We start from the raw sequence: 17,838 nt of genomic DNA on the forward strand, positions 1-17,838 counted from the left end.
CTGCTAGGCGGAGACAACTTGATAGACGTCAAAGTTGTCTAGGCCAATTGAGATTTGTTTCTGTAGACGGAGATTGCCTAGGAAGGCTCGGACTTTGCTTGTTTCGTTTATAACTACTAGGAGAGAAGTAAAATAGGTAAAGTAGAGTAGAATCGTAAAAATAATATTATATTGTTAAGGTCTCTTCTCCGCTACTTGATAATGTCTAAAGCTTGAGAGGCACTTTGATATTTATATTCCGCGTCTGAGTGTTCGTGGACTACATCTATCTATCATACAACTATGTACTTCTTCAATCGTAATTCGTAACATCGAGTTTTCTTCCAAGGTGCGAATACCTGTGGACCCTGAAAACCATCACACCCTCTTCGGTAATTACGATATTTCTTCTTAGGAAACGTACTATCCCCAATAGTAATATACCAATTAACCGAGTCTTTAGACTTATGGCCTAGTTCTTAAGTCGAACTGAGTTGACTCCAATTATCTTTGCCATTGATAAAACGATTAGTTTTATCCACGGCTATATCTGCAATGGTGGTCGTTATTACAACCATTGTAGGTCGCCTGACTCCGATCCTTTGTAACTCCAAACCCAACCGATAGATTTCCTCTGAATGACTTCTTCTTAACTCACAGGGAGCTATTCCACCAGATTAGTAATTAATCCCTCGGTCGGCAACCCTTGGTTGCTCTCTGGGTAGTAGGTTTCTGTAACTATCGTAATATTGGGAATCACCCCATGACTACAACATATTTCAAAACCCAGTTGCAACACTCAGTAAAGTTCGTTGGCTTCTTTGGTAGTTTCCTTTTGGAGTTCTAGACTCTTCTGGTAGATGTAAATGTATTGGTGTAATGATCCCTTCCTAGATAGTTAGTTCTTGGCGACAGGGAACGATACCTATTGTTTCTGTCTCCTTCTTTCTTCGTCTTACGATAGCTTCTAGGCCTATGCCTACGTTACCAATAGTACAAGACCTTTGTCTTCTATCAGAAACGCCTATCGTAAGCTTTCTTTAACTCGTCTTCGTGACGAGCACTTCTTGGCGTACTGATAATGTTGCAATAAAGATAAAGATCGTAAAGAGGTTTTATATTCGTTAAAGTAATAAGTAGGAAAAGTACTTAGAACAAAGCGTGAAGAACCTATCTTCCTCGGCCGCATCGACCTCCTTATATAGTATTCTTCCCGCCTTTGGTCATGTGACCTAAAGTGGTCACATGAGTGAAACTAAATCATAACAAACTAGTCATGTGACCAAAGTGATCACATGCTCAAAACCCATGACCTCATAGCGAGGTCATGTGCGAAACTCATAAACCAATCATAACGCAATAAACAAGTCATATGACTCGACTGAGTCATATGCACGAAACCCATGACATCATAATAAGGTCATGTGCGAAACATAAATCATATGTGCAAATCTTACCCGTAAGGCACACTCATAAGGCATACTCGTCAGGCGCATGTCCCATGACTCATACTTGAGCCATGTGCGAAAGCATCACAAATCTCACACGTAACTAATCATACAACCTGAATAGGTCATATGCGTGAAACGATAACATACCTGTGACTCATAACCATGTGTCACGTGAAAACTCTTTCCTTGCTAAGCCACATTCGTGACAATTGGTCTCTAGTAGAGAACCTTTACCATTTGATACCATCTCCTTGTGCGAAATCGTCCCGTTACCTACAGCCCATGCCACAGGTACTATATCTTTGGAGCTAAGTAACTCGCTGAGTAGTTGACGGAATCACTCAGTTCTACTTCCCAGACCTAGCCGAAGGTCCCCTCTCATATATCCTGTGAACAGGATCCGGTAGGATGGACAGCAGTGACGTATACAGTGTTATTCTATCACCTTCAATTCTGTAGTAATATAGTCACAGGACGCAACTGAGATTGATATATGTGATGATGCGCGGGCCCCGTAAGGGAGCTAGAGGGGGGTGTTGGAGACCAGAGATTACAATTCCAAGTGGGGTTACCCTACCTAGGGTGGTTCCTAGGTATCGGATTCTGGTATTCCTAACAAATAAGGATAATATTCTATCGCTGGATTCGTATTTCTTGATCAAAATTCCTTAAATATTCATACGACAATCTACTTAACATCCAAGCCTTTTTGTTGTAGTAGTAAAGAATTTAAATGTAATGAATATTAATTCTATTCTACCGGAATGCCTGTGGTGTTTCTGCCCATCCAATGACTATTAAGTGTCTCTTTTCAGTCCTATCTGTATTGACTGTATAGAAGGTTGTGATGCGAGTTTTATCCAGCTTGACCGCAGCTAAAACCTTTCCATTTTCCTTATTTACATTAGAGTAAGCTGGCTGCTTTTTATATTGTAGACCACTCTTGTCACAATTCCAAATATCCCTTAAAGCAAAATCCCTTAACTTTTCCTGAATTTCTTCTTATGCCATTTCCACAACTGCTGAATTGACACTACCAGACTCACTGTGACTCTTCAGCCTTCCTATCATATGACACTCCTTAAACCTTTTTAGCCATCCCCCAGAAAAAGCAAAATCAGTATAATCTTCCTTGCAGTAAATCTCGACTAGCTTTTCTTGGATAAGAAGTGATTGAGCTCAAAGTACATCATCAGTGACTGGTACTCTTGCCTCTTCAGCGGCATCAATCCATTTCGCTAGCAAGAATTCGAAAATTGGGTATGGTGCCTTCCTTGTCTTTTGCTTCTGTGCTTCCAGCCCTACTGTATTTAACCTAGATCAGCATAAAACTAGAAAGTATAATGAGTTTGTAATTAATACTATTTAGTTTTCCGTTTTAAACAAGATCTCTCCAGCCCTTCAGGTGCTCTGATGTAACGATCCCTCCTCGGATGGTTAATTCTTAGTGACAGGGAACGATACTTGTCTTTCTTTCTTTCTTCTTTCTTTATCTTACGATAGCTCTAGGCCTCTGCCTACATTACCGATAGTACAAGACCTTTGTCTTCTATCAGGAACGCCTATCATAAGCTTTCTCTAACTCGTCTTCGTGAAGGACTTTTATTGGCGTAACAATAACGGTGCAATAAAGATAAAGATCGTAAAGATGTTTTATATTTGTTAAAGTAATAAGTAGGAAAAGTACTTAGAAGTCAATCTAATTTTATTTAAACTCGTACCGCCAACACTGGCATACGACAAGCCCCTGCCAGCACCGGGATACCGCTAACCGGTATACCACTAATTCTAAGCTAACTAAGTCTACGGTCCTGTACCTGCCATCCGCGAGTCATGCCCATACGAGAACTAATTACAAGACCATCAAACAACCCAGTGCCCTCTCCGGTCCAAGTCCGTAACCCCTCTAGTATGAAGCCAACTAGCACCAAGCGTAGCCGAAGCCGAGCAAGAGACCGACCCAACTAGATTCCTCGTCCAACAAATATAAAATCACTACCACCCGGCCTAAATACCATCCCACAAAACCTCCTCCACAATAAAAAACCAACAAAAAACACACACAAACTAATACTACAGGCGACATAATGGCAGAGAGGAGGTAACCAACACGTCCACCTCTCGCATCCGCATGCCCAGCCGTCGACTCTATGAACCCACTTTGCCAAGTGCCTCCGAAGAGCGTAATGGTGAGGAGGACCTGTACCTGCTACCTGTCTGTAACAATCCCCTTTCAGATAGTTAGTTCTTGGCGACGGGGAACGATACTTACCTCTTCTTTCTCTTTCTCTCCTTGTCTTACGATAGCTCTAGGCCTCTACCTATGTTGCCGATAGTACAAGACCTTTGTCTTCTATCGGCAACACCTATCGTAAGCTTTCTCTAACTCATCTTCGTAACGAGTGCTTCTTGGCGTAATGATAAGGTTGCAATAAGGATAAAGATCGTAAAGGTGTTTTATATTCGTTAAAGTAATACGTAGGAAAAGTACTTAGAACAAAGCGTGAAGAACCTATCTTCCTCGGCCGCATCGGCCTCCTTATATAGTGTTCTTCCCGCCTTTAATCATGTGACTTAAAGTGGTCACATGTGCAAAACCAAATCAAAACAAACTAGTCATGTGACCAAAGTGATCACATGCTCAAAACCCATGACCTTATAGTAAGGTCATGTGAAAAACTCATAAACCAATCATAACGCAATAAACAAGTCATATGACTCAACTGAGTCATATGCACGAAACCCATGACATCATAATGAGGTCATGTGCGAAACAAAAATCATATGCACAAGGCTTGCCCGTAAGGCATACTCGTAAGGCATACTCGTCAGGCGCATGTCCCATGACTCATACTTGAGCCATGTGCGAAAGCATCACAAATCCCACACATAACTAATCATACAACCCGAATAGGTTATATGCGTGAAACAATAACATACCTGTGACTCATAACCATGTGTCACGTGAAAACCCTTTCTTTACTAAGTCACGTTCGTGACACTGTCTCCCAAAACAAATACATAGACAAAAGAAATCCATAGAGGTGGTGACAGACCTATAACGGTCAGTGGGGCCTATCTCCCACCCATGGTGCCTTGCCCCCACCAGCCATGCCCATTGCCAAACCAAAGAAACCAAACAAACCCCACAAAATCCAGCACGCAAGACCCAAACAAGTCCAACCAGGTGGTCGCAACCTACTATCCGCACAGGTGGCCATCAACCATCTGGGTCATCGAGTAGCTTTGCAGCACTCGGCAGCTTCACCCAACAGCCCCATCAGGCTGGAAACACTGAATTAGACATCGCCCAACCTGACGCATGCCCAACCGGTGCTCGCAGGTACCTCTCCCCCCCAATCAGCCCCCCACAAGCCCCACACACCAGGCGCCACAGAGCCCATCCAGCCCCCTCAGCCCCTCAGACAGATCAACCATCCGACAGCCACAGGACAGCTATACCTAACCCCATCAGACAGCCACTGGTCTTGGCCGTGCCAACAGAGCCACAACCCTCGACTCCATATAGCCAAGGTGAGCCCACCAGCCAAAGCAAAGAGCCACAAAAGAGGCAGTACCAATACCCGAAGGCACCAGCACCTCCCATACCATCCAACCCTAGCCGAACCGAAGTGCAACCGACTCGAAAAAAAGGTAAGCAGAGCCAGCCAAAGCCAGCCCCACAGGTCCGGTGACAGGTACGGATCGAACGACGGGCAAGAGGTATCTCCAACTGACACAACCAGAAGGAGGAGAGCGAAAGAACAGAAGCAGACAAACGGAAGGTAGGCCCCACTTGCAATGGGTGAAGCCACCAACCACAGACCACAACCGAACCACCTAAACGCACAGACAACCCGAGTGTCTGGTAGCTAATCGTTCCACACCACCCCAGGCAGCAAAGAGAAACTACACCAGGGGGTAAGATTTTTCAGGGTCAAAGCCATCCCCACCATAGCATGGAGGTGACACCTGACTGAACCACCATATATGCCGCAAGGACAAAACTTCCAAGGGAACGGTGATAAACAACATCGTAGGCTTCCAACAGTAGAAATGAAAACGTAACGAAGAGGGGCTGGGCGGGTACTGCCCTGCCACCTGAGGAATGATGCGGCCGGTATGATGAGTTGATACTTGGAAAGGTCATCAGTTCTAACCCAAGGGCGTTTTGTATCACGAGAACTAAGGACTCTGTTAAAACCCAACAAAAGACATGAGCTGGTCCAAAGAACGATACAGGTGATCCCCCCAAACACAATGTTCAATCCCCCCAATCGAACGCGAAACCTGCGAGTAGACGATAGACAGGAAGCCGTAGACATTTTACCGAAAGAGGCTCGTATACGACCGTGATGAAGTGCTCGAGGTGCTAGTATTATGAGATAACCAGCCCAATGAAACGAGACGCAAACAAGTTATCCACCATGCAACACCTAATAGACCTCAACACCAAAGACCCCAGGAACTAATGAGCGAACTCAGATATCTCCCCCAGAATACAAGGCATCAAGGCCCATCATGAGGGTGAAAGAAACGCTCGAGGCGAAGCGATGGCAAGGATGAGGAAAAGTACTTAGAACAAAGCGTGAAGAACCTATCTTCCTCGGCCATATCGACCTTCTTATATAGTATTCTTCCCATCCTTAGTCATGTGACCTAAAGTGGTCACATGTGCAAAACCAAATCATAACAAACTAGTCATGTGACCAAAGTGATCACATGCTCAAAACCCATGACCTCATAGCAAGGTCACGTACAAAACTCATAAACCAATGATAACACAATAAACAAGTCATATGACGCGACTGAGTCATATGCGTGAAACCCATAACCTTATAATGAGGTCATGTGCGAAACATAAATCATATGCACAAGGCTTACCCGTAAGGCACACTCACAAGGCATACTCATCAGGTGCACATCCCATAACTCATACTTGAGCCATGTGTGAAAGCATCACAAATCCCACACATAACAAATCATATAACCCGAATAGGTTATATGCGCAAAACAATAACATACCTGTAACTCATAACCATGTGTCACGTGAAAACCTTTTTCCTGCTAAGCCATGTTTGTGACACCTAAAGTGGTCACAAGTGCAAAACCAAATCATAACAAACTAATCATGTGACCAAAGTGATCACATGCTCAAAACCCATGACCTCGTAACGAGGTTATGTGCAAAAACTCATAAACCAATCATAACGCAATAAACAAGTCATATGACTCGACTGAGTCATATGCGCAAGACCCATGACCTCATAACGAGGTCATGTGCAAAACATAAATCATATGCGCAAGGCTTACCCGCAAGGCACACTCGCAAGGCATATTCACCAGGCGCATGTCCCATGACTCATACTTGAGCCATGTGCGAAAGCATCACAAATCCCATACATAACAAATCATATAACCCGAATGGGTCATATGCGTAAAACAATAACATACCTGTGACTCATAACCATGTGTCACGTGAAAACCTTTTTCATGCCAAGCCACGTTCGTGACATCTGATAGGCTTGACAACACCAATAGCCTTCCATCTTGCTTCTTTGGACATTCTGGCAACTCAGCAAATCTTGCCAGTTTCATCTCAGGATAGCAGGATCATAGGAGGCATAACTCATATTTCTGGATTTGAGTTAAACCTTTTTGGCCTGCATCATTGGAATCCCTTGTATGCAAGTTGGTCTTTGATTGTATGAGAGGCAATCTACCACTTTCCTTTACCCCGCTCACGCTTGACAATTCTTCTTCACCAGTGCTGACTAATTATTCATGGTCTCCGGTGGATCACTATACTGAACAATCCGCTATTATGAATAAAAATGGCCTGATACTTGGCATTCGTTATAGCGGGGTGCGACTGTACTCAAAGGAAGGTGCAAAGACGGAACAACCCAGGAATAGTGCATTCCTTCGTCTGAATTGACGACTGTCTTCTCACTTAAAGAACATCACTGTATGTATCATACTCGAGTAACGCCCCCATCCAAGCAGAACCTCACAGATCCTCGGGTCAGAGACATTTATTGGATGCAAAAAAAGGGTGATCAGCGGGTTACAGAGCCGACAGAGAGACAGGTTTAGCGTACAGCACAGCACAGGCAGGGTAAATCTGAGACACAATTATCCGGAGGAGGGGCGCCATCTCCCCCCACTCCCGGGACTCGGACTCGAGTGATGTAAAATCACGGTACTGTGTAAGGATGCGTTGCACTTACCCTATGCGCAGCAAAAAAAAGCATTCGAAAGCCAACTGGTGGCCAATCACAAAAGCAAAGCGCCTAGACCGATTTCACCACAATGACGATGGTTAGCGTGCGACATTCGATCGAATCGCTACGAGTTGATTCAGAATAATGCCGATGCCCATTTCGTGCTCAGACTTACTCCTCTCGAGTGCGACACCTTCACACACACACACACATCTCATGCCGTGCTCCGATTACTTTAGTTAGTAGGTGAGTTAGTGGAAGAATAAAAGGTTTGCACACACACATTTCGACGGGGAAACATCTGTTTGTAGGTTGCAAGCTCTCACAACAGCTTCAATATAACCCTTTTTTCTTTTCTCTTCCTTTCCTATCTCCCACCCTTTGGCCTACCGTGCTGCAAAGATACACAACCTCTCTTGCTTGACCAGTGGAAGGGAAGGATTGGCGTGCATGATGCGCGCGATCGTTCCTTCTGCCAATCGTGCATGTGAGGCGACGGTTGAACCCAGTTGGGAGCTGTGAACCTGGCTGTTTGCCGCCACTGGCTGTTGTCTGCTTCCTCCAAAAATGGCATGCAAACCAGGCAAATCATGCGGTAGAACGAACGAACAGAGAGAAAGTTCCCTGGATTTACACTTTTACCTATCAATTAATGAAAGAACCTCACCCCACAATATCACATCCTCTTCCCATTACTCGTGGGAATGTGGGGATGAATAATGGGAATAAGTAAATGGACAAAGAGAAATCACACATGATCAAAATCTCTTTAATCCCTCCATGCCTCGCACTCGTTATCTAGTGAGAAAATTATGCTATCCGCTTCCGTGCTCTATAGTACTTGTATCATGACGAGCAGTACGTAACTATCTAGTCACAAGAGGCCACAGGCTACAGTAGGGTTCGTACATCGTATCATTTTCTCCTGTATGGTCCCGATACCCTGTCACCGTTTGGCGTGTGATCGATCCCTCCACCGCCCTTCCATCCATCCATTCCTTCCCCCATCAATCCATCCATCCATCCACTCACACATCACATCCATTCCCATTTCGATAGGGAAAAAAAATTTCTCTCAAATAAACCCCCCTTTTAACCCTAACCCTTCGTCCCTTCATTTCCCTTCCTCGCTCCCCTAGTCCTTCCTCCAACATCTTTTTATTCTTGTTGCCCCCCACCATCTTTCCTCAAGTTATTTGCCCGAATCCTTTGCCCCTCTTCATTCCAACCTATCTTCTTCTCCAACGATCGTTTTAATCACACCTACAGCTATTCCAGCGAGATCGAGCGGGAAAGCCAATCCAACCCTTTATCCTGCCTGAACGGATGTTCTTTACGAGCTTAGCTATCCCGCTGCCCCCGTAAATATGGTGAATAGGAATCTGCCAGCCTACAAACCGATCGAAGTTACTTTTCTCAGCGAGCAAAAGGTGTGTTTGACTCTTTGTGACTTCCAAATCCCGTCCCCATTTGTGTCCGCGGGTGAGAAGGGGAAATTCGGCTGACGGTATTTTCCATCGCAGACGTATGTCTAATGACATTCCATGCCCGACCGATGACCCACTGACAGCTTTAATCTTTTAGTGACCTGGGAGAAGTGTCGTTCTGGCGCAATAACCTTGTGATCTTCCCGCTGCCCAGCTCGGGTATCTCCAAGGTTTGGAGGCTAACTACCTATTTTAGGTTGCCGCTTCAAAACGCCATAACCATCTATACATTGCCCTGAGGTCATCAATTCGTGTCTACAGCCCAGCATACCCAAATCAGATCATCCCGCCAAACCTCTCCTACATAACCCTCACCTCCAGCTTTACCCCAACCGGACCCGGGTATATTGACCCCGCAGAACCTCATGCGATCAACTCGCTCACAGTTGGAGACCTGGGGTTCGAGGAGGTTCTTGTGAGCGCACACGACGATGGTGACGTCTGCGTGTGGTACACAAGAGACCTAAGCAAATTGGCATTTCGATTGTCAGTGGGAGAGAGTGCTTGGGGCGTTGCATTGCACAAAGAGCGGAGGTTGATGGCTGTCAGTGCAAACAATCATTCGATCCACGTCTTTGAATTGGCAATAACGGACGATGGGGATTGTCCATGTCCGGAAGAGGGCACGGATGCCGGACTCACTCATAGGCATAGGAGGAGGAGGAGGAGGAAGCGCGATTCATTTGGATATGATGGGGGTGGTGGCTTTCAGGGGATGTGCAATCTGAATGGGGAGCCTCTCCCTGGCAATGATGACGCTAGTAAGAAACGTCGAAAGAAGACATCCACGAAAAATAAAACCCCCACAACACTGAAGGGGCATGGTTGCAATATACCTAATGTATCCTTTCTTGACGATCCCACAGGAAGGTGGCTCGTGGGTACCTCAATTGATGGGATGGTAATACTTTGGGATGTCATGACCGAGCGCCCGGTGGAGAAATGTAGACTCGGGATGGATAAGTAAGCATTTCCCACCACAAATAGTACAAGTGAATCAAAGTCTAAGTATGATATAGCCGTGGTTGGTCTGTCCTCTTCCTGAAGCCCCAAGCCTTTAAACCGGTCTCCAATATATACGAAGCGCTGGGGAGGCCCGTCCCCGAGGAATCCCAAACGTCCCCGGAGGCTCCTCCGAGAATATCCCTCAATGCCATAGGTGTTAAGACAATATCTACAGACTATTACGACCCGGTGACCAGCTCACAGGCGCAGTTGAGCAGAATGGCTAGAGCATGGGACATTTCCCCCAACCCTGGAGCCCACATATCGGGCCTATCAACGACAAATGACCTTTTATACCAGCTCGCCATGGCCGACGCTGGTTACGACGAGGATCAATACTCGGAAGAGGAAGAGGATGAAGACCATGATTACAGCGACGGTCCGTACGCGGAAGAGGAGGAGGACGAAGACGGTGGCTGGAGCGAAGGAAGTGCAGAGGGAGAGGTTGAAGTTTTCTTTGGTCCTGGCGGCGCAACCGTTGAACTTGTTACTACTGGTAGTTCCGAGAGCGGGAGTAGTCATCACACCTCTAGCACCGATACCAGTTCCGACGACGGCAGCGGGCATTATTCCTATCAAGGCTCGGACGCAATCCACAACCCCCGCTCCTCCCTAAACTTCTACGGCCCTGTCCAATTTGTAGGGCTCGTTCAAGGTTCCGACTCCCCATCCTCCACCTCTTCATCTTCACCCTCGCACCCCATCCAGTCCCCGATAGTTACAACCACGAACCCAACAAAGCGCACCCGCCCCTCTTCCAGATGCCTTTCCAAATCCCACAACTACTCCACCTCCTCCAACTCTGGCTACACCTCCTCGACCTCCTCCAGCTCCAGCTCCACAGACACAGACTCGGAGGAAGAAACCCCCGCTCAACCCCCCACATCCCTAATATTCTCCACAACAGGGCGCAACGCCCACCTCCTCACTGTCACTTCCTCCCTCTCTCCAATTGTTCTCTGCCGTTCACCCCTGCGCACTTGCCAGCCACACCCATCCAACCGGCACCGGTACGCCGCTAACATCGACCGCCTTAACCTCTGCCACGCCATACCTGAACTATCCCTCGTCATTGCTGCCTCCCAAAAGGGCCGCGTCGCAGTGTTCAGGCTGACACGTGTGGGGGATGAGTACTGCATGCGCCTGGACGACATACTACCCCGGGAGTCAGAGTTTCCGGGAGCTATCACTCCGGGCGGAAGCACGGCGCTGTTGGGCGTCGCCGTGGGACCGATTCAAGGCCGGGAAGTTGGAAGCTCTGTTCGCAGAAGGCGTGGCGGGTGGAGGGGCAATGAACGGCGGCGGAGGTATAGGCTTATGTGCGTGTTTGTCGACGGGAGAGTGCTCAGCTACGAGATTGGGCGGGAGGGCTCCCCTGAACGCGCCATGGAGGGGGGTGGAGGCGGAATGGGAGTGGGAATGGGAGTCGGGGGGTTGGGGGGGTTTGTCATGGTTTAGCTTTTGCTTTGCTTTGATTTCCGCTTTTCTGGCTTTTGGCATTTTTCCCGTTCTCTTCCGCTTCTTCCTTGAACCCCTAATCTCATTCGTGTCTCCCATATTTCTCCGATTTAAACTCTGAACAAACATTACTTCTTGTCAGTACCGTAGGGTGGCGAATGGTTGTGCTATTTTCTTCTTCTAATCCCCATTCTCCCTTTCTTTCCCACATATTTCCTCTTTTTCTCTTCATTCATTTTCGTCATCACGGCAGCATTGCGCGCGCGGGGTGGGGGAATTGCATGGAACGGTTTGGTCTGGTCTCGCCTGGTCTTGTCAGTCTCGTCATGTCTGTTAAGAAAGTAGAAAACAAAAAAAAAAAAAAAGCATTGGTGTTTCTAAATTACACATGCACCCATCTGCAAAGCGTGCGATCCACCCCTTTTTTTCCGTTCCGGCGTACGGTAGGGAAAACCCGTCGACCGGACCCTACCCAATTATTAGCGCGCCACAAATATAGCGGAAATCGAACTCTGGCTGTTCGCAATATTGCGCGTGCGGGGTAATCCACGTTATAAGAGCGGTGCGGCACCATAGAGTAAGTCTGCTTTTACTCCGCCAAAAAAAAACCTCGCCTACGCGCCTTCTTGCTGCAATGCCAATTCGCATCGTTTCCTTCCCCCAACCTCTGTTTCCCCGGAGCGGTCCATTGTCGTTCAGGGGCGCCGCTCTTATGATACCTACGATTCCGACTTCAACTATCAGCTACCGAGTGATACCCTGTGACTGCATGTTGATTGTGCAGGCGGGTGGGATACCAATAGGTAATTTAGGTACGGTGGTGCGGGCGGGGAATTTATGATGGAAATCTTCGCCGCGAGGTCGAGCGATATTTTGCTTCGCGCTTTCTAGCTCTCAGGACTTTGGGGTATGAAGCTGTGTCGTGTTCCGCTTTATCCCGCCTTCATCACTCGTAAAGTTCGGCAGTTAGGTTTACGCTGCCACATCACGGCACCTCAGGACTATCGCACCCTGGGCACTTTACCACACTTCACTCGTACGGAAAGACAGACCTTCCGGTTCGGTTCAATGCGGTGTTGCTCTGCCGGTATGCGTGCTCTAGAGTACAATCGACCGACCAGCAAGTTGCAGGAAACATCACAAAACCGCACTTGATCAGGTTTTCTATCTATACATGGACCATCCCACTCTCTTCCTCCGTCCATCCAACCTGCCTTGCCTACCAGCTTATCGACAAATAAAACAGGGGATGGTGTGAAGAAAAGGAGAGAAGCTAGGGGCGAGGGGAAAAAAATTGGCGTATAGGTTTTCGTCCGTGGGGATCAACTGAAAGGGTGAGGGCGAACAAGGATAAAATAATAACGGAGAAAGTGGGAACCTGTTACTAAAGTTGGCATCTAGCGGGGAAAATGGAAGGGATATAAGGTGCGCAAAAAATAAAGAGGAAAGAAAAAAATAGGAAGAAATATCCACAGGGAATAAGCAAAATGGGGAAATAGCCACTCCGCTCTGAAGTGGAGGTTGCAATGGTGGAGAGGAAAAGAACAGATGACATGATCGGGGTAGATCGGAAAGTGGACTTTGAAAATTGGGGGGTTAAAGGATCCGCCGAGGATCCAACTGTCTAATATCCGCCGACACCGCTTGGCCTTCAAACACTATCTCTGACAATAGTTTCCCCGTAGCCGGGGCGTTATTAATGCCCCAGCACGAATGCCCCGTGGCCATCAATAAGCCCTCTGTCCCCGTCTCACCAATAAGAGGGCCGCCGGAACCACCCACGTTCAGAATGGGCAGATAGCAGGCTTGCTTGCGGGTTACACGCCCTAGGCGAATGTGGTCCGATATACTCGACACCTGAGCTATTAAGTCATCGCAGCGGGCCTCGTCAATTTGTACGTCTGCTGTTGTTTCGGGCACGGCTACTTCCATATCTCCCTCGCCGCAAACATATATCTCGTTGTTTGGTCGGGCATAGATTTCCGGGGAGACCGTATTGGATGGCTGGTTGCTGTGGAGGGATGATGGGGGCGTTGGTGGGATGGTTATTTCGGTGAAAAGGGCATAGGCCGATACTGGAGATGAAGGCGTTATGGTCACACTGTGTGCTCTCAGCCCGGATATTGGAGCTGAGGGGTATAGCTTTGACGTCCACGGGCCTGCGGCTAAGATTGCGGTGGTTGCAGGAATGGTACAAGAAGTGCCGCTTTGTGTGTCGGTGTATGTTATCCCCGAGACTTTTCGACGGCTACTTCGAGAGGGGGTAATGGAGTCCACTGACACAGATGACAGTGTTGGGGATGGCGGGTCACATGGAGTCATGTTATCGGAGGGAGGCGGGGTTGCGGGTGGTGGGGTTGGACTGGATTCCGTATATTCGATATCGGTTACCGAACCAACGATGACATTAACCCCTCGCTCCTGGGCAAGCCTTACCATCGACATTGTGAATTGATACGGGTGAACTTGGGCAGTCTCCTTACTACCCCCCATCTTCTCATAACTCTTCACCAAATCAGGCATTACCCAATCCAAATCCTTCGGCAGCTCCGAGTCCTTCGATTTACCCCGGTTTGCCTTTCTATTTTCCCCCACTCTTTTCCCTAGAGACACTCCCGTCTGAGCTCCTAATCGCTCCAGCTCACTGCGCTCCCGCCCCGTAGCCTCAAGGCTCCCGCACGACACTCGCCTATAGCCCCATGTTTCTTCACCCCCATGTTCAATCGCTAAATCTTGGTGTAGCTTGAAGCTTAAGGGCACAATATTGTTCGGATAAGCCCATACAGCCAATAATCCACCAGCCTTCCCCGACGCACCCCCGGCAATTCTGGTCGCTTCTATAACCGTAATGCTGTGCTTCTTTGGGTCGTAATCCTTATGCCGAGTCAAGTAATATGCTGTTGTGCAACCGACGATTCCGCCGCCTGTCGAGAATACTGCTCAGCGACTAGACCCCGGAATAGACGACGGGAGGCCGGCGCCCTTGATCAAGAGAAACATAAAAAGTCGAACTCACCTATTATGACGATATTTTTTTGGTCCCCACCCTCCATAACCGTCATACCGCAGCGGTAACTCTGGGACAAATAACTGGTTCTATTGCAAACAATAGTATGGTTTGGGAACTCGTTGCCAAAAGGGTAGCAACAAAAGACTCGGGTTTCTCTCAAAGCGTGCGCACGGATAAGCAAGGGGCCGCCGAGTGGGAGGGGGGTCAACTATCTAAAAAGCAAGCTTCCTGTTGGTTCTTTGAACCCCGTGGACTGCGGGGGAAAAAATAAAAGGAGGAGGGGAGGACGGGGAGTTGAAGTAGTAGCAAGGTTTGCTTTTTTTTAGTACGGAATGCGGCAGGAGGTTTGCGAGTAAAAGAGTTGGAAGAAAGAAAGGCTCTTTCGAGAGAATGGAGGAAATCACCCAACGTCACCCGATTATTCCGCTTTTTGTCTCCTTAGCGCCGACACGCTGTGAGTTCAGTTGCAGCACCCTGTTTTTAATTCTCTCACTTGCTCAGACCAGACGTTCCCCAGAGATATGAGCTGACGATCTCACTGTTGGCTGATTTTCTTTCCCAACCCTAGTGCGTTCGGGGAGACGGGATTGTGAAAGGAAGAAAAATTACTCCCTCCTGCTCAGTATATTTTATTTTTGGAGAACCAGAAATCGGAGAGGTGCTGCGCGCCGCGACCGGGGAGGAGTGGGGGATGGAATAGGGAGGAGGGGAGGAAGTTCAAGCTTGCTGGCCAGACAGAAAAGGCGGGCTTGATTCTAGTCAATCCCTTGTGGGATATTATGGGAATAATTTTCTATCGACCGAATAATGTGTTTAGTGTAAACTACGAAGAAATGGTGCGACATGCACAGTCCAGGTCCGTCCTTGCTCCAACCCGTCAAGATTTTGACAAGTCCAACAATCTGGGCCAGGGTCGGTTAGCAAGAACGATGGTTACCTTGGTTGGGCCAAAGCTTGTGTGGGGCAGGGGAGTGAGAGGAGAGAGAGGGAGGGATAAAAAAAGCAAGGGAGATTGACGCTTTTCCCCAATGCGAGATGATATCTACTCACCTGTTTTGGGGTTTTGTTTCTTTTCTGCCCTTTCCTTCTGTTCAGGTTCGTTTGCCCTTCTTCCCTCCGAGCCAGTGTATGAATTAACCAGTCGGGCTGGGGTGGTGGAGTGGATGATGGCCAGATCCAGGATCGTGAATACGGCACGATATTTTGAACGGAATGGTGGCGTAATTCGGATGACCGACAGAAGATTGGTAAATGAGGAACAGAGTCTTTCTTTTTTAAACCTCTGGATCGGAAATTTCCCCAGGAAAGAGGCACTCGAGTGGAGGGATGAGCAAAAAAAGAAAGAAAAAGAATATAACCAGGGGAAAGGGAACGCTACACAAGATATTAGAAGATGAAGATCTATAATAAAATTTGGAAATATTAGAAGAAAGAGGAAATTATATGGATAAGGGGGATGAGAATGGTAGACCTGGACCGAAGAGCTAGAAGAAGAAAAAAAAGGGGGGGGGTTGTTCGTGATGATGGAGGAAAGTGAGAAGTGAAAGAGAGTTCGGATGATGCGATGCGGCCCTATGAGCGGGAGGAAAATACCGGTAACTGATGATTTAGATTATTAGTATTTGTCCTTTTGATGATAATAGTTCTGGGCTAGCTCTTGCTTGAAACAGAAAGTGGGAGGAGGGCAAATATCGCAACACCATAGGGGGCGGCGGCCAACAAAGCAACCAGCAGCTAAAGAACCACGGCGACGATCCCCGACGGCGAAAGGGCAAGCCAGCCAGCCGGCACCTTGATGGCGGACAGGAAAGAATACGATACCATGAAGGTAGGGCAGGGAGATCAACGAATGAGGAACCTCAAAAGAATCCTCCAGCCGAACGACGACGACGACAACAACACCGGATATTACTGTACCCAATAAAAAGCCTAACGAGAAATAAAGAAAACAAAAAAAAATAAAAAAAAATAAAAAGCCTACTAACTATTATGATAGACAATACCCCCCACCTCCGTTTCCTTCTATTCACCACTTCCCTCAACCTCTCACTCACCCCTTCAAGGCTTAGGAGAGGCCCTTCACAGCCTCACTTGACTGACCTGATCTGGTCTGATCTGATCTATTTGTCTTAATTCACCCCCCGACAAGTACAAGTACCGTACGGTACTTTGTACGCCGTAGCCTCGGACAGGTACAGTACACCCGACGAACCCCGAGAATCTTCTAGACAAGCACAGTACCGTAATCGTACGGCCTTGCCTTTGTCTTGCCAGCAAATAAAGGAAAAGAGAAAGGATGCACGGGCCCGAGGTGTAAGACCCGACCCAGTGGAATCAGCTCCGCAACCTTTGTCACCAACTCGTTCTGGATTCTTTCCCCAAGAACTGCAACAAGGGATGTATGTATGTATGTGTATGTACGTATGTAGACTATGTGTGTGTACATCCGTGCGTGGGAGACAGGGAGACAGGGAGATAGGGAAGGGAGGGGGGGCGTACAGTACACTATGTGAGAAAGGGAGGGATACATAGAATGATGCGAGCTGGACAGGATAGGATGGGTGAGTTGATAGATGGATAGGATTGGTATCACTGAAGGACGCCGCCCCCCAGGGTAGGTACGGTAGGGTTAAAAAGTTGCGTGGTTCTTGAAAAGTAAGGATGATACCATTACCATATTATAGCACCATGATGGCATAGGTAGGCAAGGAGAGAGAGGTGGAATGTACGAGTAGGATATTGAAGATATCCCAGAAAAAAAAATGTTGTGCGGACTTTTTTTCCTTTTTCCCCCCCCCCCCGCTAGGTGGTTATTGGTATGGTTCTCACTTCTTTGGCTTTTTTTAGAACGGGGGATTGATTGAACGCGGTGTGGTGGTGATTGCGGTCGTCGTGGTTGCGATGATGATGATGGAAGAAATGGCCTGATGTCTTGCCCTGTCTCTGTTCGACGACTAATAGGGACGGGGGTTTAGTAGGCTTACAATACTCGAGTACAGTACGGTACATTATCACATAACGTGGTGGAGGGCAGAGTGCCGATAATGCGTGGTAAGCCGTACCATACCATTGTGAGAAAGAACAAAAAGCCTAGGAAATGAGAATAAAATGTTCCTAAAAAGGCTTGAAATGGTACTAGAGTACCTACAATATGGTAGGGGGAGATATATGCTAATTAGACCAATCCGGCGTAGTGAGCGTTAGGAAGCATGGTCATCATAGGT

General features: G+C 47.5%; 3 protein-coding genes; 1 reads left to right on the plus strand and 2 right to left on the minus strand.

Moving 5' to 3' along the window:
• The first annotated feature begins 8,808 nt into the window (after positions 1-8,808).
• GSTUM_00006086001 (uncharacterized protein) lies at positions 8,809-11,986 on the plus strand. XM_002838237.2 has 4 exons: positions 8,809-9,086; positions 9,239-9,275; positions 9,338-10,104; positions 10,161-11,986. Exons 1-4 carry the CDS (start codon positions 9,022-9,024, stop codon positions 11,602-11,604), a joined length of 2,313 nt encoding a protein of 770 aa, XP_002838283.1. The 5' UTR covers positions 8,809-9,021; the 3' UTR covers positions 11,605-11,986.
• Positions 11,987-12,629, minus strand: GSTUM_00006087001 (uncharacterized protein; the record flags this gene model as incomplete). XM_002838238.2 has 1 exon in its annotated part: positions 11,987-12,629. The coding sequence occupies exon 1, from the start codon at positions 12,176-12,178 to the stop codon at positions 11,987-11,989; it is 192 nt and encodes a 63-aa protein (XP_002838284.1). The 5' UTR covers positions 12,179-12,629.
• Positions 12,630-12,741: 112 nt separating this feature from the next.
• Positions 12,742-17,237, minus strand: GSTUM_00006088001 (uncharacterized protein). XM_002838239.2 has 7 exons: positions 16,315-17,237; positions 16,086-16,213; positions 15,665-15,988; positions 15,154-15,516; positions 14,621-15,100; positions 13,968-14,528; positions 12,742-13,841 (listed from the first exon to the last, which is right to left on the minus strand). The coding sequence occupies exons 5-7, from the start codon at positions 14,664-14,666 to the stop codon at positions 13,201-13,203; spliced, it is 1,248 nt and encodes a 415-aa protein (XP_002838285.1). The 5' UTR covers positions 14,667-15,100; positions 15,154-15,516; positions 15,665-15,988; positions 16,086-16,213; positions 16,315-17,237; the 3' UTR covers positions 12,742-13,200.
• Between the last annotated feature and the right edge of the window lie 601 nt (positions 17,238-17,838).

The sequence above is a fragment of the Tuber melanosporum genome (genome assembly GCF_000151645.1).
Source record: "Tuber melanosporum whole genome shotgun sequence assembly, scaffold_24, strain Mel28".
Taxonomy (NCBI): domain Eukaryota; kingdom Fungi; phylum Ascomycota; class Pezizomycetes; order Pezizales; family Tuberaceae; genus Tuber; species Tuber melanosporum.